Source organism: Mastacembelus armatus, chromosome 12, assembly GCF_900324485.2.
Source record: "Mastacembelus armatus chromosome 12, fMasArm1.2, whole genome shotgun sequence".
NCBI lineage: Eukaryota > Metazoa > Chordata > Actinopteri > Synbranchiformes > Mastacembelidae > Mastacembelus > Mastacembelus armatus.
The window spans coordinates 6,349,336-6,375,409 of NC_046644.1; the positions used below are offsets into that span (position 1 = coordinate 6,349,336).

Sequence of the window (26,074 nt, forward strand, 5' to 3'; positions counted from 1 at the left end):
TGTAAACCCAGCTGCGAATCTGTCCCTGATTTGACTGATGGACATAACTAGAACCATTGGCTTTCTGATACTTGATGAACCACTGAAGGTTGATTGAAATCAGCTGATGTGGTGTCCAGTTGCTTAAAAGTAGTCTGGGCACACGTCTCTTGTCTCAACTGGGGTAGAGTGTACGTGGGTGTATGCACGTCTCCTCAAATGTGACCAAATAGAGGTAGCACAATCACCTGAAGCCTTGTTCTACCGATTTGCTTCATTACTACTTCAAAGCGATAATTAACGCTATGAGTGTCTGTTTTTCAGCTCGTTATGTAATTCCTCTTTCCCACTTTATCAACGGGGCGGTGTGACGTCATCACGCAGCTCCGGGGAGATCTGAGCGGCTCGCGACTGCTGCTTCCACACCAGCTAACGGACGAAAACAAACGGCAGCGGCGTCTTAGCTTAGCTTAGCTTAGCTAGCCGCTCACTGAGAAAACGAGACAAGACGACACGGGGGTCGTTGTACTATCGCGCGGCTGAATGAGTGCAGGTAAGGTAGTGCGCGTTTTGCACTGACTTGAGCCTTTTATGCAACTCGCCCTGCTCACCAGGCACGACGATGTCCGACGCTGCTAGCACTACTTCTACAGACAACAACGGAGACTCCGGGCTAAACGGTAAGATAAATGTTACCAACTTGCTGGACCATGACAGCCTTTCATACTGTTTTCTCTGTGACAAACGTGCAGGAGCATTCGCTTGTGCTGTTTATAATAAGTTTACTTGGAGTGTTCAATGGTTAAAGGCAGTTTAATTTCCCCATTAATCTCTTTTTTCCGCCGCGGGGCTCCATTGAAGGGGGAGGAGAACGCTATGTTCCGTGTGTTTATTGACAGTGGTCACACCAATGGTGTTACGACAGACCTGACTGACAGATGAATAAGCCAATGAGCGATGACGTAGGTTTAACGTTGTCAACAAGAACTCAGAACTGGCAAAAAAAGGGACAGACAATTTATACATACTAACTTTCCTGTCAATACACTCCTTACAAACAACAGTGTAGATACCTAATGCTTATCTACTCAGTTCTTTTACGTATATTATTATTTCACACAATTCCTGTTAAAAAAAAAATCCCTTTTTGTCAAATAATTGCGGTCCATTTCCGAATAGGTTACCACCTCACGGATAGCAAATAACATGCGTACACAGTTTCTTCACTGCGTAAATATACCACGTAAGCACTCAGTTACTGACATGGGATCGGGTTCATACAGGACCTCTGCTTGCATAGGCCTTTAGAGACGTAAACAAAGGCATGTTTATTACACTGTTTCACAGACTCAAGGGCCAGTTCAGGGCTGCGTGGTTTAACTTTTACCACACTATGGGGGGCCGTGACTTGGCATGCTATTTATGGCCACAGGGACAAGGGACAGACGTTTTGGACGTGTGGAAGGTGGGTGGGGGGGAGTGTTACAGTACACAGCAGTGTAGGAACATGGAGGATGGTTGACTTGAAGCCAAATGTGGGCAGAAAGCAACATTTCCAGCCACTTTTCTTGTTTAAGGGAGAGAGAGCTTTTTTTAATGAATACTGTCGTTTTTCTGGTAGCTTGTGGTTGGTAATAATATTTTACCCTGGTTTAAGAATGTAATTTGTACATTCAATAGCAACGTAAGCTGCATCTCCCCCCTTGTTTGAGAATGCAACAAGTGCTGCTTTTATAGTTTTATCATGTTAAATGCGTTAATCCTGATGATAATCTTGATGTCTGTCATAGAAACATCCACCAGGGTTGCCAACTTCCCAAGATGGTAATAAGGGACGTGTGTGTGTGTGTACTTGTATTTCTATCTTTGTGAGTACCATTTTGAGCATATTTCTATGAAAGTGAGGACATTTTACTGGTCCTTACATTTTTTCAGTCTCCTGTTTGAGGATTAAGACTTGGTTTTAAAGGTTCGAATTAGCTTTAGGTTAGGGTTAGGTATTTAGTTAAGTCTATGAGTGTCCTCGCAGATAGATATACCAATATGTCTGTGTTTGGGGGGCTCTGGGGTGGGGCGGGGGTCATATATAAAACAACTGTATTTCAATAGAAATAAATATATAGTAAATAATATGTAACAATATGTGGTGTAGTGTAAACAGCATTTTTAATGTAATTGTGACATTGTACACGTTCAAGAATTTTCAGTGCAAAACTAAATTTTATGTGTCATTCATTTGAACAAAGAGATCTGCTATTAAGAAAGAATTTCAGTCATTGGTGCTAAAACATGTTAGATTTTAGATTAGACTCTTCTAAACAAAGAAACAATTTATTATTGAAATGTATGTACTTTCAGGCCACTGAAGATACTTTCTAATTATACTTTTTTTTTGGCAGAATATATTTGCGGGTTGCCATTTTTAAATCCTGTGCTGTTAGGAGGTGTATCGTAGCTTTGCTGACTCACGACCAATGACAAACGCATTCCGTTTTTGGGTAGTGGAACATGACAGAGGCTGAGCTGGGGAGACAGAGGTTTTCTTCTGTCTCACTGTCTACAAATCACCCTGTCCCAATAGTCTATCAAACCTTTAAATATTTCTTTCCCATAGATTTGCACAGAATTCATTTTCAAAAATATGGAACAAAGCTCATCCCATTTTGGTTCAATACAGAAGAGGTCTTTTAGTTTCCAATTACGGGATGTTTCCATATTTTACAGGATGGTTGGCAACCCTACAATTCACCCTCATGTAAAAATGCTCTTTACCAGTACCTTTATAGACCTGGCCTGTGAACACTGCAGGATTTTTTCATTTTGTTTTGGAACTAAGCTGTTTTTAATATATGTACTTTCAGTTTTGGCTGCTAAACCTGGTTGTTGTCATTACATTTGACTGAGCCATAATAATCAATAAACTATAAAATTTACCTTAGATGTTGTTGGCGACATTGGTGCATATTTGACATAAATACACATAAACAGCAAATCCTGAGACACACATTTAGGGACATTAAAAGTATACACGTATAACACAGAGAGGCCAGCACTATGCTCTGATATCTGAGACTGCTATTTTTGGCATTTCCTGGAGCTCTCATGCCAGTGTCATAAACATTTTTATTTAATACGTGGGATCTGCATGTGAGAGGCAGACAACCCCCTCCCACACACACACCCTCACCCCACGTCTGAGCCTCACCAAGAGGTCATAGAGTATCAGCCCCTTCTAAACCCACCCAACAGCTGATAACTGCTCTGTAGCTCGAATGTTCGAAAGTGTCAGCGCCATAGCAACGTGGTTTTAGTCTATGGAACAGTGACAATGAACTGTCGACAGTGGCTTGGCTCCCAGTCTGCCGTGTAATCCACATAAGAGTGATTGCTTAGATGAGGCCTGTTTAGGGGGCGGGTGGTGTACTGTTTACCTAGTTGGTATGACTCTCCTGATACCTGTGAAATGCACTTCCCTTAAGCTCATGTGAACATGGTGCTTACCTATTGTTAGAAGGTCATATGACCTGCTCACAAGACCTTCATTTTTTTACAGTTTGGTGAGGACAGAGGGAGAAAGTGTCTTAGAGCTGCATGACAAGAACTTTCCTCCCATTCTCTAAATTCTTTTATTGGTTAACCCGTTCCTCTATATTTGTAACCCAGCTCTGACATGTTGTATCTCATCAGTTGCCAATCCATGCCAGAGCTCATGTACAAACAGGGAGAGTGTCATATATCACAGTGTCTGTCTACGGGAAACCACAGCACACAGACAGACAGGCAGGCATTTACAGCCCTCTCATCACACAGCAGTAAACAGAGCATTACTCGTAAATTTCTTTGACTAACAGTCTCAAGCTGTCCATTTTAGGATTTAGAAATTATTCTAAGATTTCCTTTCTTTTTCTCATCCTAGTCTTTCTTCGGCCTTTTGAGTAATGGCCTTTTTACTGCACTTTGAGTACTGCAGCTTCTGTTTCACATAATACTAGTCAAAAACTAAAGGTACATATTCTGACATATGATAGCAGAAAAACTCCAGGGGCAATTTCTATCATTAGTGATGACTAATTTCATTTAGGTGTCCCAGCTCCTAGGCCTGTAATGGGTTGTACATGCTGCCTGACTAAAAACTTAGCCATCATTAATCTTATTAGTTACACCTGTGGTTGTCCTGCAAGTCAAAAGCTCTTCCCAGGTTTCAATCTCACTGATAGTACACACTGTATGTTACAGATCTGTCAGTCAGTCTAAAACTGATTCATCAAGAGAGTTTTTCACAGCTGATACCTGAACATGTTACAGCCACAATATTAGAGGTGTAATTAATGTTAGGATGCTAGGGTAGGTGTGTCAGTTTCACAGTACAGTTATTGGTCATTTCTGCTTATTGGCTTCACTGTAACACAGCTATTAAAGATAGCATTAGTTGGACCAGTGCTTTTGCTGCTGTTGCCACTGAAAATTGCTTATCAAAGTTATCAAAGCTTTTCATGTGCATATATAATCAAATGTGCAAGCGTAGTGAAAAATTAGCATTAGTGTTGTACCAAAACCTAACAGGTGAACAATGTGTTTCTATGCTGTAAAGCCAAAGATTGATTGTAATTCTGGGAAAATAAAATCATTGAAATGTACACTAAAATTAACAAAATAAACTATTAAACAACACCTCTATATAAACACTAATAGCTTTAGTGGCAAATGTACAGTGAGCAAAAAGCCTTGTCCATATCAGATGCTCTGAGCAAGATATTGGCTTATGTGGCTTTTTTTTTGGCATAAGATAAACTTTTTTTTAAATCCATGAAGGGAAATTCATCTATGAATTTATCGGATAGGATACATGACTATGGCACAGAGAATATGTGACGTTTAAATTAGAAGTGGAATCATGTACATATATATACCTGCTGACTGTAACGTTATCATTTAGGCAATGATTGTTGCGTCCTACATGCTTTTCTCATTTTTTGAGATATGGTCACATTAAAACATGATATTTCTTGTTATTGTGACTGCACAGCTGATTGTGACTGTAGCCGTTACACTTACTGTGAGTAACAGGCTATGCTCATTCAGTAGCCTCTTTCATCACTTCCCATATCTTTCTATACAATGACCAGTGCAGTGCTAAGAGGGTGTACTGTGGATGGTCCTTGAGAAACACTGATCTAACACTTAAAGTAATTAGTCCACAAAATAACATGAATGCAGCTCATGAGCAAATATCCTGCATGTGTCCTGATGATGTTTCAGTCACTACTGACAACAGGTGAAATCTTGAGTTTGACTGCTGTAACCCAGATCAAACTGTGCAGGGCTCACGTTAGGGAGAAACAGTGATATTCTCCACTCTGGGTGTGTTTTTTATATATGTGTGTATGTATGTATGTTGATTGTGCTGTGACTGCCAGAGGCAGTGGACTAAATTTTGAGCACAATCATTTATAAAATCTACACAAGGTGCTTAAAGGATTAAAGAAACATTTTGTAACTTTGTAATATAAGACATTTTCATTTTTTTTTGCCTGAAGAAGCATCCAACAGCTAAAATATTACAGACCCCTGCAGTGAAATGCCTGTAAGGTGATAACTGTGACATGTACAGACAATGTCTTATTTATCATGGCTCATAAGGTGCTTTCATATTATGTTTTGCCTGCCAATGCTAAAGATAATTACGGCATGTGAATTTCAGTAATTCTTAACGACTGTGCAGTTTTGAAGCACTGCAGTATAGTTGTGAGTCACAGATTTGAACACAAATAACATCTCCCTCCAACCATAGTAAGATAGACTACAAGCTTCAAGTGAAACCTCATCAAACAGAGCTGTCCTTGGTGATGGACAAACTGGTCTCTGTGCAGCCGCTGTCAGATGACCATCTAAGTGTGGAGGATAGCTTGTTCTCATTAAAATTTGACTTGTAGCTCGTCTGTCACACGACAATTGTAAAAGGCATCTTATGTGTTGTTACGATGTTTCACTAAACTCGGAGTCCTTACGATGTTGAAATCTCGGCTGTAGGCTGTTAATGCCACTGCATCCCTCAGGGCATTCAGTAATTCCCATCCTGCGTCCTGGGTAGTAATGCAAGGATTTTATAGGGAAAAAAAGTGTAAAACTATAGACAGAGTATTTATGAAATTTTTTTAAATATTCCCATCCATATCATCTTGATGGTTGATCCTGGCACTTCCAGACAAGTTTTAAGGGATAAACATTTGGAAAAGCAATGAAAAAATCTATGATCCCTAATCTTTATTTGTAACACTCCAGCTGTTTACATTAAAGATGTTTTACCATGATATACTAATATATTGGCTGACATTTTTTTTTTTTTTGGGTTGCAAATCAAATTCCAGATGATAAGGGATGATTATTCTCTCAGGATGGACACTTTTTAGTAGTTTAACCATTCTTTTTGCATTTGACTGACCTCACAGGGTCCTGGGTGGAATTGGAGATGAACAGAGGAGGTGACTCGGCCCAGTCCTCTTCCACAGGCGGCCCGGCCCCGGCCCTGCTACCCCTTCCTCAGGTGGAGGAAGAAGAGGCCATTGTGGGTGGACTGGAGCATGTCCCATCCTCATCCTCTATCCACAATGGAGACATGGAGAAGATCCTTTTGGATGCTCAGCACGAGTCGAGCCGCAGCAACTCCTCCTGTGACAGGTAATGCTTAGAATCATCTGAAGGTATTTTGATTCAGTTGTTCAAAACAGATCAGATTGTGCATTGCCAAAAGAGTAGACCCTTTTGCTCCAGGACTGTTGGTTCCTGTGGGGGTGGAGTATTTTAACTGTGATTTTTATATAAAATACAACAAATCACAGTTTGAAGATAATAAAATAATATTTCTTAAACTCTGAAACCAACAAAATAAGGACTCTTGTTTCCCCTAACCTTTTTTTCTCAACATAACAGACAGGGTTTCCCAGACAGTCATGAGATCCTGGGTTCATAAAAGGCTGTTTATAATTGTGGAGGATTAGGCCACACGGTAAAGCTGCATCCAGTCTATGGTTCCTCTTGCTATTCACTCAGCTTGGGGATAAGTGCATCAGAAGATACAGGACATTAGTTTTTAGCTCAAGCCAAAACAAAAAATGACTTAACTATAACTCTGGATATCATGTAAAGCTCTAAGAAGAAACCTCATCTCAGCATCTCATGTTACATGTTACTCTTCTCTCCCATAGGCTGGTGTTATAGTACAATATGATTATAGGAACTGAAATGATATTGAATACGCATAATCAGATGTATTCTTGCAGTAATATAATCGTGATAATAATAGTTGGCAACTGTTAAACATCTGTATGACTGTATCTGTACTACTGTTGATCATAAATCTAAGTTTTTTGTTGTCAGCTCTTAACCAATGACTCTATCTTTTTGTGCAGCTAAAGCTTATTTTTATTTCTCAGTTTTTCTGTTAGCTTTTCAAAATCAACATGTTGAGTCAGCTTTTACCGATTTCACAGCTGCTCCTGGCTCTAGTTAGCTTCTGAAAAAGAGATGACATATTCTTTCACAATGTTTTTTTTTTTTTTTTATTAATAGAGCAAGGCGGAAAAGTCTTGGAGAGTTTACCTCCCAGCCACATGATGTGCTTGTGTGTAATCCAAGAAAGTGTGATAAAGCAGAGCTTATCAGAGAGCTGGGCAGTCAGCTGTCAGTGAGTCACCTGAGGAGCAGGATACACTGTATTAACAAGCTGCTCTGAAATAAGGAGGAACATAAACATTAACCTTCCACCAGGTTCATATTACACAAAGTTTATCAGAAAAATATTTTATTTGCAAATCCTTGTAAGACAGACAATTGAGTCCACGTTTCATCTGAAGGGTCAGAGTACCGAAACATTAAGACTTTACTGTCATAAGGCACTGCTACATTCAGCTCGAGATTTGTGCACATTAATACATGACAATGGATGTTAATATTAGAGCTCTAAGTTGTATGATTAACTATCTTAATTTGTTGGGTTACTTTACTATTGAGTGATTACTTGCTCCATGTCTATATTGTCAGAAAATAAGCTCAAATGTGCATCATCCCAAGCACAAGTTGTTATCTTCCAGTTGCTAAAGAGAGAATTAAGCTCACTAAAACAACTCATGGGAGAAACTTAAACTGACTTGAATATCTATTGCACTTTTGAGCTGAGCTGTGTTTGGTGTATGCATGAGTACAAATAAATATTACCGATGCCTATTAATCCCGGGAGGAGAATAAGGAACATAAGGAAAGGTTAGAGTCTATGACTTTGTGGTTACAGAAGCCTCACTTTATTTTTGACTTTGCCCTTAGCCCTCCTCGACCCCACAGTCCCCAGGATGAGGGACAGATCATCTTCGATGTGGATGTGGCCGGCAGAACAGACAGCCAAGTAAGAGCTCGTGTGCCTCTTTGGTTCTCCATCAGTTACCATAGCAACCTTAACCACTGGCACTGAAGTGGTACACTGTATGTGAATGACAACTGTGTGCAGATTTCAGGATGTGTTGTCACCAGTATACCACCAGTATACTCTTACTTTTGATCTCTGTCAGGGTGTCCTAAAAACAAACCTTGTTGGCTTTTGTGTATTTTTCTCTATTAAAATAGAGAATATAGTCATCATAGAAATAAAGATTGAACACCAATGTTATGTGCATCTGTGTGTGTTTTTAGTCAGAAGAGGACATCTTGGACAAGGAAAGGGACATGGACATCCTGATGAAGGACGCAGATTGGGTTGCCGATTGGTCTAGTCGACCGGAAAACATTCCTCCAAAGTAAGTCTACCCATTGATGGTGTATATAGGGGTGGACCTATACAGCGTGACATCACCCATAGCGTTACGCACCGCGAGAATGAAACCAATTCAGTTGCCATTTTGAGCCATTAGGGACATTGCCATGTTCCTTTTGTGGAGCCAGAAGTACCATATTTGGACAGTAAGGCAGTGTCTAGAGAACGTTCCCATGGCTGCATGGAAGAAAGGAAGCACCTGATTGGTCAGTTATTTACCTTAATATCTTGTATTATGGAGCAAATATTGACATAAAAAAATTAGGAATATTAAGAGTGTGTTAAAACAAAGATGACAAAGCCACAATGATTACTGTGGTAACAATAATGACTTAGCAATTGGCACTGGTTTTTCAGTGGAAGTCAATGGGAGCCAGGGCTTGATGGAGCCAACAGCTATTTCCTATATGGATTCAAACCTGGAAGCAGGCTTGCTATATCCCCAGTCATTGGTCTCACCTCACTGAACATAACTGTAATGTTCCCATGGCAACTGAACACACACAGCTGCCTGTTTGTGCTGTGAAAGTACAAGTTGGACATTACAACAGTAAAGTATAAGGTTAAAGTGCAGTAATTGTGACACTGCCAATGAACTTCGGAATAGTTGGTTAATGTATGTACCAAACTGACTTTTAAAAAAATTATTTTATGAAAATCTGGATAAGGAGACCTGACAAAATCTAAAGTGTTGGTTATGTCTAATTTTTTAAACCAAAAACTGATTTTTCACACATTGAGCTCTTGAGGCACATAAACAGAAGTTAATGAAATGATGTTATAGATTTATGGACTGTCTTGCCAGCCTTCCCCCTTATATAAAACCTGCAGTTTCTTCAGGAACACGGTACAGTAAACTGTGTGCTGTGCTACTCTTGCTTCAGTACTGATTTAACAGTAAGATGGGGACATATTTACCCTCACTAACTTTTTTCTTTCTTTTTTTTTTTTTTTTTTTTGCAGGGAGTTTCATTTCCGTCATCCTCGACGCTCTGTAACCCTCAGCATGAGGAAGACTGGGGCCATGAAGAAAGGAGGTATCTTCTCTGCTGAGTTCCTCAAAGTGTTTATCCCCTCATTGCTGCTATCGCACATCCTTGCTCTGGGGCTGGGGTAAGAAACCACATTCACCTCTACAATCACAATGCTGCTGAGTGCACATCATGACTGAAAGTAGTTGATTGAACTGAATCCTGATCTTGTTTTAAAGGCTCACCTTGATATGAAAGCTTTTGTAGTCATCTTCATGCCAAAACTGTATGGTCATACATTACGTTTACATTATCACAGAACACTTTGACTGTCTACTGAAGTAAATTCCTGGGAATGTCTTATATTTGATCTAAGGGTAGATAAGCTAATATGTAATGATGTTAAAGGTTTTAGTATACATTAGTGTGCCTATTAGAAATATTTCATATTTGTATTTGAAAATAAATGTTGTTATAGCGTATAACATAGCATTTTAGCTTTACTAATATTTTTAAATATTTCCCAGTTGTTCATAAAGCCAGCAGGGGGAGTTGTGTAGGCGGTGTCCCTGTCAGGCAGACTGGCAGCTGCTGACTGAAAGACTGCACAGCTGCTGTCTCGTAGTGAGCTCTGACACTCCCAGAGCGCTCTGTATTTGTAATAACACATGCTACAATAATCCTGGCTCCTCAGTGAGATAATGTTACTGCAGTGATACCTGAGAGAGCGGTCTATTCTTATATGTGATGCAGTATGTTGTGATTGTCACAGCAACCTGTCACAATCACAGCATCCCTTGTGGCCACTGATGGGTGGACCAGTAGGTAAAAGAAAATGTTTAATGCGAACAAACTGAGCAAGTTAATCATAACAAAAAGCAAGAATGTGACTTTAACACTGAATAGAATCATAAAAAAATGCCATTAACACCACAGGTTTGATGTTTGACTGGCACTGTTTTTAATATCATTTTTTGTGCCCTCTAATTCTGCAGTGGTTTAAGGGCATCCACCTGGAGAATTAGTGTCACCAATCTTCTAATATTTGCATAGCTGGTGGAAGTGCCCATTGATGTGCATTTTTTCTGGCATTTTTTGTGGGAAATTTAGTTGAAGGTTACACAAACATTGGATGTAGAAATTAAATTTATTAGTTCACCTAAGTATGACAAATCTGCAGAGAAAAATTGTTCACCAGCAGAACTTATCCAATCAGCTTGGAAGTCACTGGCCACATCCAGTTATATTTTAGGAATCCATTGAAACGTGAAGACAGAATAATGAATGTAATTTAGACAGCTGAAAAGGGCTTCTTATCAAATAGGGCTATATACAAGAGTTTAAATTTTTCTGTAGTTAGTCATAGCTGTGTGTAACCTGCTCCTCTATGTTCTTCTCAGAGTCTATATTGGAAAAAGGTTGACCACGCCACCGGCCAGCTCTTTCTGAGCCTGAAACTGAAGAAAAGTGCCTGAGAAGTGGCCAAGTGTTGTCAGAGAAAGTTTCGCTGTTGAGAAGAATGCCCATCTGTCCCCTCTCTGTCCCGCTTGCCCCTTCTTCCCTCCCTTTCCCTCCTCGTCCCTGAGATATGACATGTTCTCAGGAGAAATGCATCTGCCTTTTCCACGGTTTCTCATCGTTCCCCACCCTTTTTTCTTGATTGCCTGTTCTTTGACCCTCTATAGTTATGTCTGCTCTCCCCTTCACTAATTTGTATTAGCTTTTCAAAGAATGAATAAGGTCGTATTTCCCTTTCCCCAGCAAATGGATTCCAGTGTTTGTAGTGGGTGGGTTTTCAGAGAGGGTCGCAGAATCAGCATTAAACCAAACTGCTCCAATACACATGCTGTGCTAGTGCCCTTTGATAATCTGACAGCAAGGGAGGACTGTCCAGTTTTAAAACTGATCACAGATTGTGCCACTTTCACGTGTAGCTCAACACTCGGAATGGCTTTGACCAAATTCAGTCAGCTACACAAACTGAAAACGTCATCATGCCTTTTAAAAGTAGCCATTTTGTTAATCTTCCTTAGGTAATATTGTCTTTATTTATTTATTTCACAACAGTAGCTGTTTATCAAGGAATTGAAATGACAGAGTTAGTGGCCATTTCAAAATACAAGCACTCACAAACTGTGCTGGGGAGCCTCTGGCCCTGTGTGCCAGCAGAGAGAGGTTTGAGATGAAAACAAAAAATTGAAATCAGTGTAATTCTGCAGCTGAAGCAATATTTAGCAAAGTGACAATAACTGGAAACCAGGGTGTAGTGGCATGTGGTGCAGGTAGGCAGTGTGTCCCTCTCAGTACGCCAACAGTATTTTTGTGGTTAGGTTTTGAGAACCAGTCTTGAAATGTATAGTTATCTGTCGAGCCTGCAGGTTTATCTGCAACATATCGCAGAGCTGGTCTGTTCTCGACTGCTCAGCTCCCACTTAGTTTTACTGTAGATTGATGGTACTGGGCTGATTGTTGTGGAATTAGATAATCAGAAAGGATTTGGTATAAAAAAATGTAAAAACGTTAGTGATAAAGAGGAAATTTCTGTTGGTGATGGAAGATTTTATTTAAAACGTAGACGTTTAATATTAAACTTGAAATAATTGTCCTTTATAAAAGAATATTTTATTTCCCTAAGAGTTTTATTTAGAAATGTTAAGGAGAAAAAATGCCAGTACTAGTCAGCTCCACGGCCTAACACTCCGTGTTTACCAAAATTTCAAAACAAAATAAGCAGAAATACTTCATAAGGCCACAGGTGAAGGGAACTGGTAGCTCGGAGTTTGGACAGGCAGAAGGAATATAGTGATCTCTTGTTTGAGTGCAGCAACATGTAATCAACTGAAGGGAGGATGATTCAAACACGGGTACATTGTTAGCATGTTCAGTAAGGTTGTGTAATCACGTGGCATGATTGACTTCTCTGCAGTATCTCTGAGGTTGGACCTTGGTCTGTTGTATTTTTTTTTTTTAGTAAGTGGCCGTAGCCAGACCTGGTTTAAATATTTACTTTCAAAGGTCAGATCTCATCAAACACCAGATCTAGTTATTCTTTATTTCTGCATGACATTTTTTTTGCAGCAAACCAGCAGTCCGTTAAAGAAATAGTTTGTCATTCAGTAATTCAACTCAAGAACATTTGTGGTTCATATTTTCCATCTAAACAGCTTGTTGACTAAGAGAAATGTATATTCTTTATATATGAAACAGCATGGAGCCAGCAATTTCATTTTTTTGACACTAAAAGCCAAGACTAGAGTGGACATTGCCTTTTTCCCTAAAAAATGCTGAATTACGTTTGATTAGTGCATTTCAGCATCACATTCTGTGGAATGAAAATAACAGGCAAAAAGTCGATGAAACAAACAAAGAGGTAATGTCTACTTGGTAAAATCATACATACATGTCAACCATAAGGAAATTTAGTTGGTATGTACTACATCTGTAGTGCATTCATCAAAATTATAAAACTCTTTGGAGCAAAACCAAACAAAAGTTTACAGTACTTATCCTGCTGTTAACAGTTGCCTGATGCTTCAAAATAAAAGTAAATAAAAATTCCCTTTATACTACATAATTTGCAGCAAATGTGTCCTGACCCTGCAGGATAACTCAGGGCGTGCTGTCTACTTTACAAACTGGCAGCGGTGAGCACTTTAGGGTGTTCTCTCCATTTCAGCCACAGAGATTCTGCACTGTTAACTTGTGCGAGAACCATGTCTCTGCTTGTTTTCTTACATGCAGTATTTGCAAGTTAATATTGTGGATAGTTCTTTCCTGTTTGGTTTGTTTTGACCTTTTCATATAGTTTTTTTTCCCCCGACATCAGATAAAGATTGTGAACGCACAGAGCGGGAGTCAAGTTTGACACAAATGTATGTTTCAAAGATGTGAAAATAAAACCCAGGGCCTGATGTGAACAGGAAGTGAAAAGAGATTTCTCTCTGCATTGGCCTAACAGTAGTTATTGTTATGATGCATTTGCTTCAATTTTCTTTTTCCCACTACATTAACAGAATTGATAAACATTTTGTCATTAAAGATTACCTGAATTAAGCTTTTTTTGAGTGGGCCTTTATGATTTTGACAGTTTGGGATAACTGGCTATGTAAAAACTAAAATCAAGGATCTGATTTTACTAAAATCTAATGTAAATTTATGACATTTTTAATTGAAACAAATTCCTTTATATAATGCTTAAATATTTGTAATTCTTAAGGCCTCCAACTAGTGATTAACTTCAGTAATTGAACTGCTGTTTTGTCATATTTTTTTAAATGAGGTAAACACCCATCACAAATAATCAGAGCTCAATATGATCATTCTCATTGTTTGACCAGGAGGCCACAAATATCAGACTTGGCAGTGTTGCCACAGACCTGCTTTAAGTGGATAGAAAAATGAAAGTGTTTACATTTACAGATTCATAACAACTGTCAGCCTCAGCAGCTGTCACAATCCACAGCCTGTTATTTTGGACAAGATTCAAGTTCACTGCAGCAGAAGCTGTGTGTGTGTGTGTGTGTGTGTGTGTGTGTGTGTGTGTGTGTGTGTGTGTGTGTGTGTGTGTGTGTGTGTGTGTGTGTGTGTGTGTGTGTGTGTGTGTGTGTGTGTGTGTGTGTGTGAGAGAGTGTGTGTGAGTGAGAGAGTGTGAGTGAGAGAGAGAGAACTACAGGCAGGAATCACAAGACAAGCCCTAAGTTGCTGAAAATTCCTAGGAGCTCTGCTTTACAGTTACATTATGCAGAAACTAAAATAATTTTGTGGGGGAGGGGAAAGCAGCTTAGGTGAGAAGAGATTCGGAGGCCCAAATTGTCTGAAGTATAGCACTTGTTGGATTTGAGATGGTCTCTTGTTTTAAATATGTATTTGTCCACAAATATGCTTTTTCAAATGCCCATTCTGTCAAATTAATTTGTTAGTATCCAGTTGCTTCTTTCAGATCCATCATTAACCCCACTGACTGAAACTAGAGCAGGAAGCCTCAGGGACGTAGGAAGACAATCAGTTTAGTTCAGTGATGCCCCTGAACCCAGCTTCTATGCCTATCCCTCTCTATGCTCTCTCACACAAGACAACAGTGAACATGCTGTACAGAGCTGCCTGGAGAAGCACTGCACTCCAGTGGTAGACTTCTGTCATTTGCTTTTGTTTTCCAAATCTGTTCAAGTGCATTGCTTTCTCCATTCAGTGAAGTCAGAGCATTTCCTTTCCATCAGAAAGGGAATGCCACCAGCAATTACTGTAAAAGAGCATAGGGCACCATTGGTTTTGCTGTTATTTACAACCATGCAAATTTTCTTTCTTTGTGAGACTGAGATGAGAGCATAGATATCACACTTGTTTTTCTATGAACATGAACTTAAAATCAGTAACTGCAGCTTAGTTTAGTTTAAAGACTAGAAATAAGAATGTTACCAACGGTAACAAAACATGTCTACCAGCACGTCTTTTTCTTTAATATGAAAACTGGAGTGTAGAAAAAATCTAGTTGTGGTTTGTCTCACAATGCAGACAACACTCCGCAAAGAGAAAAAGAAGACATCATTTGCTGTACACTTTATATTTGTTGGTTATGCACATTGGTTCCTGTATGATGGATGAGAAATGAAAATAAGTGAGGGAGAAGGAAGTGCAACAGAGCTCCCTGGTGTAATTCAGAGGGTTTAAGTCAGCATCTTAAACCTTAAGATATAGGTAATGTTTGATTTATAGCTTTAGTTGTGCGAAAGGTTTGAACAACACCAAGACAAAAAGTTCAGGGCATTAAAGAGGGTTTACACTTGTTTTTCAGAGAAGAGACGCAGCTATGGTTAAAACAATGATAATGGGAGTAAAGCATAACAGAAATGAAAGTGCAAAATTTTGGGGAAATTTCAAACTCCACTGTTTATTATAATTTACTTTAATGTGTTTGTGTGCATATGCCTAAAATTCAGGGAACCTAATAGTATAGATATTAATCTCTAATGTGAACTTCTGAGAGGTTAAGTTTTTTTTTTTTTGGCAGATAAAAGGAGATAAAAAACAATTAATTGTATATCATATATAAGTGATGCCATAGTTTTAATCAGATATCCTGCTTCCTCCCCAACAATGCCTCCTCCTCCTCTGTCTTCCGTATATGGAACCTCAGAACACCTGTTTTCAGCCAATCCAGGCACAGCGAGATGCACAGGTCCTCCCACTGCAGCTGATGCCGTTACCATGGGTTACAGGGTGGTGGCCACCTCCGTCTCCATCCCCCTGGTACGGAGACTTTCCTCCTCCTTCCATCTCCTCAGCCCTACACTGCAGCACCTTTCACTGGCAGGTAAACACACATCATGCAACGAAGTGAAGGGAAGAAATGTTAGCGGTGAGACAGTGACAGTGTCCATCAGTAATAACTCAGCGTGCTCTGAGTGAGCATGTACCAGGTTTGCTTCTTTAGATGCTGTATCTGCAAACCAAGACAGCTGTAGTAATGTGAAACATCAGCTGTGCTCATGCTTTATTTATAAAGTCATATGACAACTGGATTTGGATTTTTGATTGATTTACGGTGAGGTACACAAATTTGAGAGACGAGTAAGCATAACATTTATATGATTAATTGTTTTTTTTTATTATCAGTCCATGTAACAGAGAATTAGTGGTGCAACAGTATATGAATAGTGGTAGTCTGACTAATAATCAACATTAATATATGTAGTGTAAATGTTGAACTTCAGGGGATAATTTTAGCGAAGTGGGCAGCTGTCCCAGAAAACCAAGGGGGCCCAAAAGTCCCAGCTTCTGTGTGTCATTTGGCTTGTGGTAATATTCCTTATTTTCTTCTTTGATTTCATTTTGATTTAACTAAGTAAATATTGAGGTTAGAATCCTCATTGGGTTGGAAGCATCCCTATTTTGCAAAAGAGACCTGACCAAATTAACAGCACTGGAAGTTGCAGCCTATTCTTGCCCTGAGAGCAGGTCAGCTCGGGTGTGTTCAGGAAGAAAAAAGATGCAGCAAAGTAGAGAGAAGACTGGAACATAAACATATTTGAATGTTTTCCTGCAAAATCCTGCAAGTACGAAATAGGCCTTAATATGGCTGATAATCTAATACACAGTTCCAGTATGTCTTCATGAGGAGCAGCCAATTAGAGGCTCTACTCATACTGCAGATTTCACTGCTTGTCCTACATCTGTTCCTGGATGCCAGGGCCATGCCCTTCCTGCCCAGAGACCACACTCTCCCTCCGTCTCTTCCAACTGTTTATCGGGCACGCTGCCAACTTTCCCTTCTAATCAAATAACACCCCCCCAGTCTGTGCTCTCGGTGGGGTGGTGGGGGGTGCTTGTGTTTTGTTTTGTGGAGGGGCTGTTCAGCAAAGGGGGGTGTCAATGCATTGTCTCAGCCTCTTGGGCGTGGCTGCACCTTTGACATTTTCACTTTCCTGAAAACCAGCTCTGGCATTCAGTCAGACATCAGACTTTTCGTCCAGCAGAGATGACCACCCACCCACTCACACACACACACACACACACACAGATACACACACAGCAGCCCTCATAGCCCCCTGGGAGAGGAAATAGTAGCAGCAAAGCCATTTTCTGCCCATCACGTTGTTATGGAAACTGGGCTGACATGGACTCAGTGGTAAAATGTTTTCCATGGCCACTTGTGCAGGAGAGCCTTTGTATGTTATAGTGTGAGTCAGGAATTAACAATGTGTGTTAGAGTAAGCTGTTGCTGCCTGTTCGTATTGATCACCATGCAGCACTGATTTATTTATGCCTCACAGTCATCAATTCTCTGTGAGGCATAACTCAAAATGGAAAAATGCCCATTACAAACCATCATCAATGTAGATCCTTATTGCTAACTTCCTTTAGCAACATGAAGGTAAGCATGAATAGGACACAAGGTACATTATAGCTTGTCTGAACAGTTTCTGATGTCCGTGTGATGAGGATAAATACAGTTGTAGGACTCCAGAGGTACACTAACCCCAAGTACAGCAAATGTTTAGTAGTTTGTTACTCTTGTTGCTGAAATATTGATGGAGCTGAATGTGCTTTTCTTGTGAAAGGTCAAAGAACTTACTCATGAACAGGATAAAAAGAAATACTGGGGAAAGGAACTATACATATATTTCACTTTACATACTGACTTTATATTTATCCCACTAAAAGTATGGTATGGGAATGTGGTTGCAGACATATTTAGATGCATTTGTAAAATTGTACCTGTTGTATTTGTATTTATATTTATCATACTACTTCTTTCATGATACTTCTGCATTTGTTCACTTTCTGTATTCTAGCTGGTGGTGCGACACATCACCAAGGCAGATTCCTTGTATGTGAAAGCGTACTTGCCAGTAAACCTATTTCTGATTCTGAATCTCTGCTATAAAACAGCTGGAAGTGAAATGCGTCAAAAGATTTATAATCTTGTGGCAGAAGACAGTCTGAGACAGAACAGCATCAAGACTGCCAAGCCTGGAAACAGTGGTGTAAGCAAAAGCTTGCAGTGCAGGATTTTTCAGGGGTAATTTCAAGTGGGTGTAGTGAAGTGTACAATTTTACTTGATTGGGAGGGATTAAGGTTGTCTTCATGGGTGATGAAACTCTGTTAGTAATTTGGAGATAAACTGAAAACTGAAAAAATAAAACACTGCTGAAGTGATGCACAGTCATAGCACAAAATGATTTCTGTTGCCACCCACACTAGAGGAGTTTTTGGAACAGAGGTTTCCAGGGAGTATATTTCACCTAGTACCTAGAACTATGTTGACAACTAAAAAATTGGTCACCCCACCAGCCATAAAGATATACACATAAAATATAGAAACAACATATGTAGAAAACATTAACCACAGATATCAAAGTGGATTCAAAAACAAAACAAAATATTAAATATATATGTATATATACACATAACATAGAGTACTGGCATGTGTTCTTCCAAATCTATAGACCTACTATGGCTTGAGCTCCAAAAACCTTGGATCCTGCATTTCCCATAATGCAATTCATAGCATAATTTGATTTGGCCATCCCTGGCTGGTAAATGCACATGCATGCTCCATGCTTTCTGTTGTTCAGTCTCAGAGGCCAACCAGAGATAACCCTGATTATAAGTTCCTACTGTAATACTTACTTCTTACTCCAAGATGCTATACTTTTAAAATACTGCACTCTCTTATTTATGTTCATATATCATGATACTTTTATTTGTTTATGATTCAGCATTTTTTCATGTTTGTCCTTTGTTTGCTATAAGGCTACTAAGACATTTAAGCTTTCCTACAGGGCTCAATATAGAATCATTTTACAGATCAGGGCTTTGTGACATATAGGCCATTATTAAAGGCCTTTAAAACGAATTTTCTCAATTCAGCTGTTGCTTTGAGAAATGGGATGCACTACGAATGCACAATCTTCTGTGAGAGAACAATTTTGGTAAGAAGACAATTCTTTTATTGTGTTTCTGTTTTCTCTGGCAGTGGTCTGAAGTGGGTAGGGCTTAATTTGAAATGTCTTGCAATCAGTCACAGCTTATCCGACCACACCCGCAGAGGCCGTGATCAGTTTTTAAGTGGTAAACTCCTTCCAAATAACAATTAAAAGTGTGTGTGTGTGTGTGTGTGTGTGTTTTTAATAGCCTCCTCTCCCGTTATGATGATTAAAACTTGTGATTTAACATCCCGCCTGGGTTGGTGTTAGGTGTGTGACCGTGGGAGCACAGGGTGTGGTGCTGAAGGGACAGCGCCCTTCATTGTTTGACTGGGTGTGACTTTGGGAACTCTCCATGGTGCTGATCGCGTCCTGACCTCAAACTTCTGCAAGAAACGCCCTGCAGAGACACGCACGGAGACATGCTTTAGCTATTAGGTTACAGGGTTTCTAGACTCACTGACAGGCAGATTGCTTTGCTGTACCCTGATGATGCACTAGAGCCTTAGACAACAAATCTTTAACAAAAAGGCACAGATCATTTCCGGACAGTCAGTTCTGGTGCGCTCTTGGCACAGCCAGTCTCTGGACGGGTTCACACAGGCTACAGGTAACGAGAAACATCCGCCTCCCACAGGCTGCTGGATCTTTATTTTGACACATCCAGACCGCAGCTCTCTTCTTCATGTGCTGACTTCTAACTCGCACAGGGACACTGTACGCTGGGAGCTCATTTACACTCATGAGTAAGCAATTCAGAATTGTTCGCTGATCATAGATTGAGGAATCAGCAGAACATTTGCCCATACCTCAGTTTCCATAATACCAGACAGCAGCGTTTTCTCCCTCTACAGTGGGGGTGTTTTCATGCAGCATTAGCCTTACGGATTTTTTTTTTTTTTTCGCGCTTTTGTCACAGTGAGACCACCTGCGCCTGAAAACCGGTAAAAGGCGGTGGCTGTCCAGGCGTAAGGAGCGAAAAGAAAAAAGAAAAAAAAAAACAATACGAGAAGCTGAGAGTCTGAGCATCTGTGCAGCGACACCCCCAGAAACCTCGCAGCTCCCCCGCCTGCTGTAGGCATGTCGACCACCGGGGAAGTGCCAGCGTTCTTCAAAAGCATGGGCTCTGACAGCCCCACCAGGCCGAGGCAGAAATTCTGTGGCATGTTCTGCCCGGTGGAAGGCTCCTCGGACAGCAAGACCCTGGACTTTGATGCGCTCTCTGCGTGCAGGGGCAGGAGTGACGGCCGAGTCATTGACCGGCAGACCGACATCTCCCAGCCGAGGAAGGTGGAGATAAGGGAGAGCACGGGGAAGGAAGCGCTACAGAATCTGGATGATAAAAGGGTACATTTTCCTGTATTTTGCATGTGTATTGTGTCTTATTTTGTACTCCTTTTTCTCAGTCTCTTTTCGTCTTTCATCCTCCCTGTCTTTCTCATCATCTCTAATTTCCGTCATCCAGCCATGAGATATTTGCTCAAACCTGCGCCATTTTCATCTAAAGTGTCTCAATTTCCAGCCTTTTCCACTGGTGTGAGTTTGTTTAAGCGGTTCAGCCACCGTTCACCAGACAACTTACCCTGACTACATTACCCAGAAAGCACTGTGATGTAACAGAGTGGACGGAGGGCCCACCATGCAGAGCTGCCAGAGGGAGTGGCTCCTGTTAGGTAGAGCTTATATGTGTTGATTTGATCCTCTTTCTGTCTGAGGCCATGGATTCCTGAAGTGTCCCTGAACAGCACATGCTCCCCCAGTCCTAACAGGTCCCACTGAGAACAGACCTGCAGAAAGGTGCATGTCATCCACCCCTGCCCGGTTAGACACAGCAGCATTGCATATGTGATGTAATGGCTGTGGGGTTACTTTAACAGCTGAGCTGAGGCTGGTGGACATGAGATGACACATCTGACTTCTAGGATTTGCAGGGAACTTTTTTCCTGCTGGGTTTTTATCCAGGTCTTACAGCTGGGTGGCACTAACAGTATCACTGCTGCCTTTACTTAATTAAGCATACAGGATGTTCTTAAAAGCTTTGGGTAGTGCTGTTGAGCCCTGGTGTCATGTTCTGTATTGACTGGAAGCAGTAGCCACATGATCCACTCTTTACTCTCTTATTTCCTCCATCTATTTCAGTCTGACATGCACAGTTTGCTCTTGTTTGAGTCAAGAATATACACAATCAACTGATTTATTTGTTTGTTTGTTTATTTATTTTATTTATTATTTATTTGATAACTTTAGTTATTTATTAATAAAGTTGATCTTATCTTCCTTTGCAGATTCAGATACAACACAAAGTATAATAAAAAAAACCAGGATGTATAGGAAGAAATGAAGCATTAAAGGACTGATTTAAAAACAGTGCAGTAAGTTTATTGGAGCTGGGCTCAGTTCTTACATCCTCTGGTATAACATTCAGACTGTGTATAGTGTTAGTGGCCGGAGTTAAGATGGCTGCTGGGTGTTTCTTCATTTGTTCTCTGCCTTCACTAATCCAAGGAGACCAATTGATGGCATTAGCGGCTCTCTCCTGTCAATGGAGCTGGGCGAGGCTCTGCGCATGCTCCGTGGGGTTCTTTTATGGATAAGAGGCTCGCCAGCGGTCCCTCCCTCCCCTCTTGTCTGACTCCGTCTGGGAAGGAAAGGTTTGGTGCATCGGCGGAGACCGGGAGGCTGCCAGGAAGGCGATCCGGAGTTGAGAAGCTACTTTGATACTTTTGCCATTTGTGGCCTCCCAAGGGTCAGCTGCGATCGTACCTCGTCTCGGGCCAGCAGCAATCCGCACCATCCCGTTGCATTGATAGCGGTCCACGGCGCAGCGCACAGGGCGAACCACCGGTGAAGATGTCTGGCTATCAGGGCAAGAAGAACATCCCCCGCATCACAGTGAGTGTTGGGTGTGTTTTTAACGATGAGGTAGCTGAGAGTCAACCCAATCCGCTGGCCGGTGTCGGGTGGTGTGGGCCTGCGGCGTGCGGGTGCAGGATGTCACCGGGTCGGCATGGTTCCTGCGCCGCTGCTCCCCTCGGCAGATCAGAGCTGGGAGGATATGACCGCAGGAGTAGCTTTCTGTAATGCATTTTGCAGATGCATGTCGGTGTTACTGTGAAAACTGCCTCACGAGGACTGAAGGCACGTTACGATCGGCGAATCAACGACGCCCCGATAGTGGTGGTAAAACCGAAAATGCTTTTTTTGCAGCATCTTTGCGGCAAGTGCTCGTCTCCGGATAACCAGTGCGATCACTTCACCTTAGAATATTTAATATTGTTGCGGTTTGACAGTCGGGCTGCTGTTCTTTGTCCGTGTTATCCATGACAATTGACACTTGACGCCGGTGGTCTTTGTTAGGCTGTGTGTCTGGTGGCCCGGTATCACTGCACGCCAACTGGTGGGGCATTTGCTTCCCCGCATCCGCTTTAACGCGCAGTAACCGGCTGTAAAAATATTCAGCCTCTCATTTCAGTTCCAGAAAGGAGCTTCATGTTGCCTTATTTTATTTTAAGACGTGCAGAAAGCGTTTGAGGACACATTAACTGTGTCATTGTGTGGCAGATTAGTTCCCAGATTTCATAGCGGAGCTGCAGGGATGGTAGTGGCTCAATGGAAAGTAGAGAATAGGGAGGGGAAGGGAGGGGAGCCAGGGGAAGGGAGGGGACAGTGGGTCTTATTTCCTTCCATGTTTCTCTCTCTCAGCTGTGGAGTGAAGGGAAGATGCGTGTAGGCAGAGCTGATCAGGAAGGAGGTCACTGGATTTCCTACAGTCCACTGAAATATTTGTGGTAAAATGTTAAAAATGTCTAAGAACCTGCAGATTGAAAATCATCTCAGATGTTTGGATGGCTTATTTAAGGGTTTCAGTCTATATGCATGATTATAAAAAAACAAAAAACTTGTTTTATTGATTGAATTAAATTTGGCTCATACTCATGATATGCCTATGGTAAACACCCACCTCTTCAGAGCCTGATGTTACCATTTAAACCAACTCAGTCTAAAGTGAGATTGAAAAACATCTTTGCTTTGAAAATTCATAACAAAGAACATATGAGGACATGGGGCATGATGTGGGTCTGGTGGCCTTTAAGGCATCTCTGCACAGGGCCTCATCCATCTGTTCCCATTTAAACTGTATCTGACATACCCAGAGACCACCGTGAGCAGCATCACAGTAGACAGTAAATCATAACTGAGGTGACTTACAGGGCGACAAGCTACTCAGGTCAAATAGGACAGATTGTGTAACACTGATGCAGATGCTTTTTAACTGAAATTACAGGCCTGCAAAAACACACAAAGATATCTGCTTATCAGTGCAGGGTGTTATTAGGAGCTGTTGGTTGCAGAGGAGCTGATGTGTACACCTCCTACATCTGAACAGTGGGAAGGCAACTCCTTAACATGCATCCCATATGTACATAATACATGTACCTGCAACTTGTACTGCGGCTCTACATGTTTCTCACTGTCACTATTTAATAAAAGCAATAAATAAATACAATAAAATAAAAATGTTGAACAATAAATCGTATGGCCTTTCCTGATAAATGAGCGTGTTAGTTGACACAATATTGTGAGTGTCTTGATTGCTTCACTGACAACCATTTTGATAATCGGCTAATTGTTTAAGATGTTTGGTTATGCAAAAATTTCAGACATTCTGGTACCTGATCTCCAGTGTTTAATATCTACATATAAATGAAATGTTTATGTGTATGGAGGTGTTTGTTTGTCAAACAAAGTGCCCAGTAGACACTTAGTCATGGGGGTTTTATGGTTTTGCACAATTTTGTGGGATATTATAGACTTGTCATAAAACCGATCAATCGAAAAAATGATTAATGATTAATCAACAATGAAAATGAATTAATTATTGCACGATCATGCAAACTGGCAGAAGAAGAGATGTTAAAACACACACTGACGATGATCTCAGTGATGATGGCGCCGACAGAGAAATACTGACCATGATGTCTCACCTTGCTGTTTTTATTTTTGTGCTATTCCAGCTACAGATTTAATGTAATAGAACCACATGTTGCAATTCCAGTGTTTTTCTGCAGACCAGTGCTGTTAGATCAAGTCACACATGGTTTTTCCATAATGATTAGAAACGCTGATTGGTCAGATATCATGGCTGTTCTGCTCTCAGGTGAATCATTTTCTCTCAGCTCCCTGGAGAACGCCTGAGATGCAGCAGCCACTTTGTAGAGAGATCAGAGGATTAGTAGGAGTCGTAGTCCCAACAGTGATTAAGTCAGACCAAAACGGATCGACTGACTATTCCTGAGCGGTGCATGAAAGAAAAGTGTGTCAGAGACAGAACCTTTCCAAAAAATGGATTCACTCTACAGGGAGGAGTGTGATTAATACAGTGTATTAGATGGGGCTGGAGCTGCTGAGTAGGAGGATGTCCTTTAGTCATTTCATGGATTTCATATTTACAGCTGGACCTGGGGTCTCGCCCCTGTGAGCCACAGATCAGCAGCATACTTATGTAACTGCTTGGCTGTTTCACAGTGCAGAATTTGGGGAATGGATGTACTTACTAAAGCAAACAGAAGCTGCAGAGGAAATGAACGAGGTTGAATTGAATAAAAACTAAAGAGGAACGGCTGTAGCAGTGACAAAGGAAAGCTGTGTCTTCATGTCTTTCTGTAGAAATTAATTGAATTTAGACTTTCAGATGTAATACAATGCAGAATGACTCTTTCTGACTCTCTGCCCAAGGGTGGAGCACTGGTGTCAGTGCAGCATTGAAGAGGGCAGGTCTGTTTCAGCCAGATGGAGATGGGTCAGCTGCACAGGCAGGCACGTATTTAAGGCACTTCTCATAAAATATGAATGAACCTCTGCAAGTTCACCACCTGTGATTGAAGATTCTTTGTGACTCATTCCAAGTCTCAAAATGTCTGATTCATACAGCTGAAGCAGAGCAGAGTTATTAAGCAGTGTGGAGCTGGAACTAACTTAAATTTAATATTGTCATTGTTTAGTCTTCAAAACTGAAAAATGACCATTTCCTAGAGTTGTTGTCTTCAGATTGCTTTTTTTGTCTAACAAATGACCTGAGAAAAAGAATCGATCAAAATGTTGTTGATTGAAATGACTTATTTAAACCATTTATTTAGCCAAATGTTCAGTGGTTCTACCTTCTAAAATGTTCTGTTTGTTTCTATTATCATTTCTATGTTGTGAGTATTTGTGTATTGAAGATATTTGAGTTTTGACCTGACAAAGAAGCAATCCGAAGACACAACACTGGGCTCTGGAATTTTTTGACAACTGATTAATCACAAAAATGATCTATTGGTACAAATAATCCTAAATGATAACATTTGCAAATCTTCTCATTTGAGGACACAGAGAGTTTGGGGTATTTCTGCTTAAAAAATAACCTAAACAATTTAAAGTAATATCAAAACTGTTCTTGACTTTTCTCTTAATCAGCTATGCAATAAATTTTTAGCAATACAGACAAGTCAGTGTTATTTTTACTCCTGTATTACAGAACAATGACAACTATAAATATAGATAAGCCAAAAAAAAAACCAAAAAAAAAACCAAAATGCTGTTTTAATAAAGGCCCCTCTGATGTCAATGTTAAATGGAGGTAAAAATAGACTGTGGCTATAATAAGACTGTCCTGGATTAAAGTCTCTGTGACTACAATCCTCAGAGACTGGGAGATCATTAGACAGTCTGTTAGTATACCTGTAGTACAGTAGTTGTCCCCAGTGGTAGCTCAGGCTGTTCATGCTGTTATCTCACAGCGCACAGCAGCCCGTTACTGCTGTCTGTTCACACATATCACACAGTGTGTTGGTGTCCAAATCACCCACCCACTGACTCAGCCTTGTTTCAATCAAAAGCACTTTAAATTCCCCCA

General features: G+C 40.6%; 2 protein-coding genes across 3 annotated transcripts in view; both read left to right on the forward strand.

The window, feature by feature from the left end:
• The first annotated feature begins 354 nt into the window (after positions 1-354).
• Positions 355-13,807, forward strand: bnip3lb (BCL2 interacting protein 3 like b). The gene is made up of 6 exons (XM_026297681.1): positions 355-659; positions 6,429-6,657; positions 8,299-8,377; positions 8,662-8,765; positions 9,746-9,895; positions 11,154-13,807. The coding sequence occupies exons 1-6, from the start codon at positions 602-604 to the stop codon at positions 11,200-11,202; spliced, it is 669 nt and encodes a 222-aa protein (XP_026153466.1). The 5' UTR covers positions 355-601; the 3' UTR covers positions 11,203-13,807.
• Positions 13,808-15,943: 2,136 nt separating this feature from the next.
• dpysl2b (dihydropyrimidinase like 2b) overlaps positions 15,944-26,074 on the forward strand; it is a 28,709-nt gene continuing 18,578 nt past the window's right edge. The window contains exon 1 of one of the 2 annotated variants that reach the window (XM_026297878.1): positions 15,944-16,063. In XM_026297878.1, coding sequence (XP_026153663.1) covers positions 15,947-16,063 — 117 coding nt within the window. In that variant the 5' untranslated portion in view covers positions 15,944-15,946. Of the gene's footprint in view, positions 16,064-21,672; positions 22,072-26,074 lie in introns of those variants that run through there. The other variant, XM_026297879.1, reaches the window with a different exon arrangement.

Excerpts from the sequence above, each read along its gene's own strand:
- bnip3lb (XM_026297681.1), top strand. The coding sequence starts at position 602 with ATGTCCGACGCTGCTAGCACTACTTCTACAGACAACAACGGAGACTCC. Across the intron at positions 660-6,428 it reads CGGAGACTCCGGGCTAAACG|GGTCCTGGGTGGAATTGGAG; the intron begins GTAAGATAAATG and ends CTGACCTCACAG. Across the intron at positions 6,658-8,298 it reads AGCAACTCCTCCTGTGACAG|CCCTCCTCGACCCCACAGTC; the intron begins GTAATGCTTAGA and ends CTTTGCCCTTAG.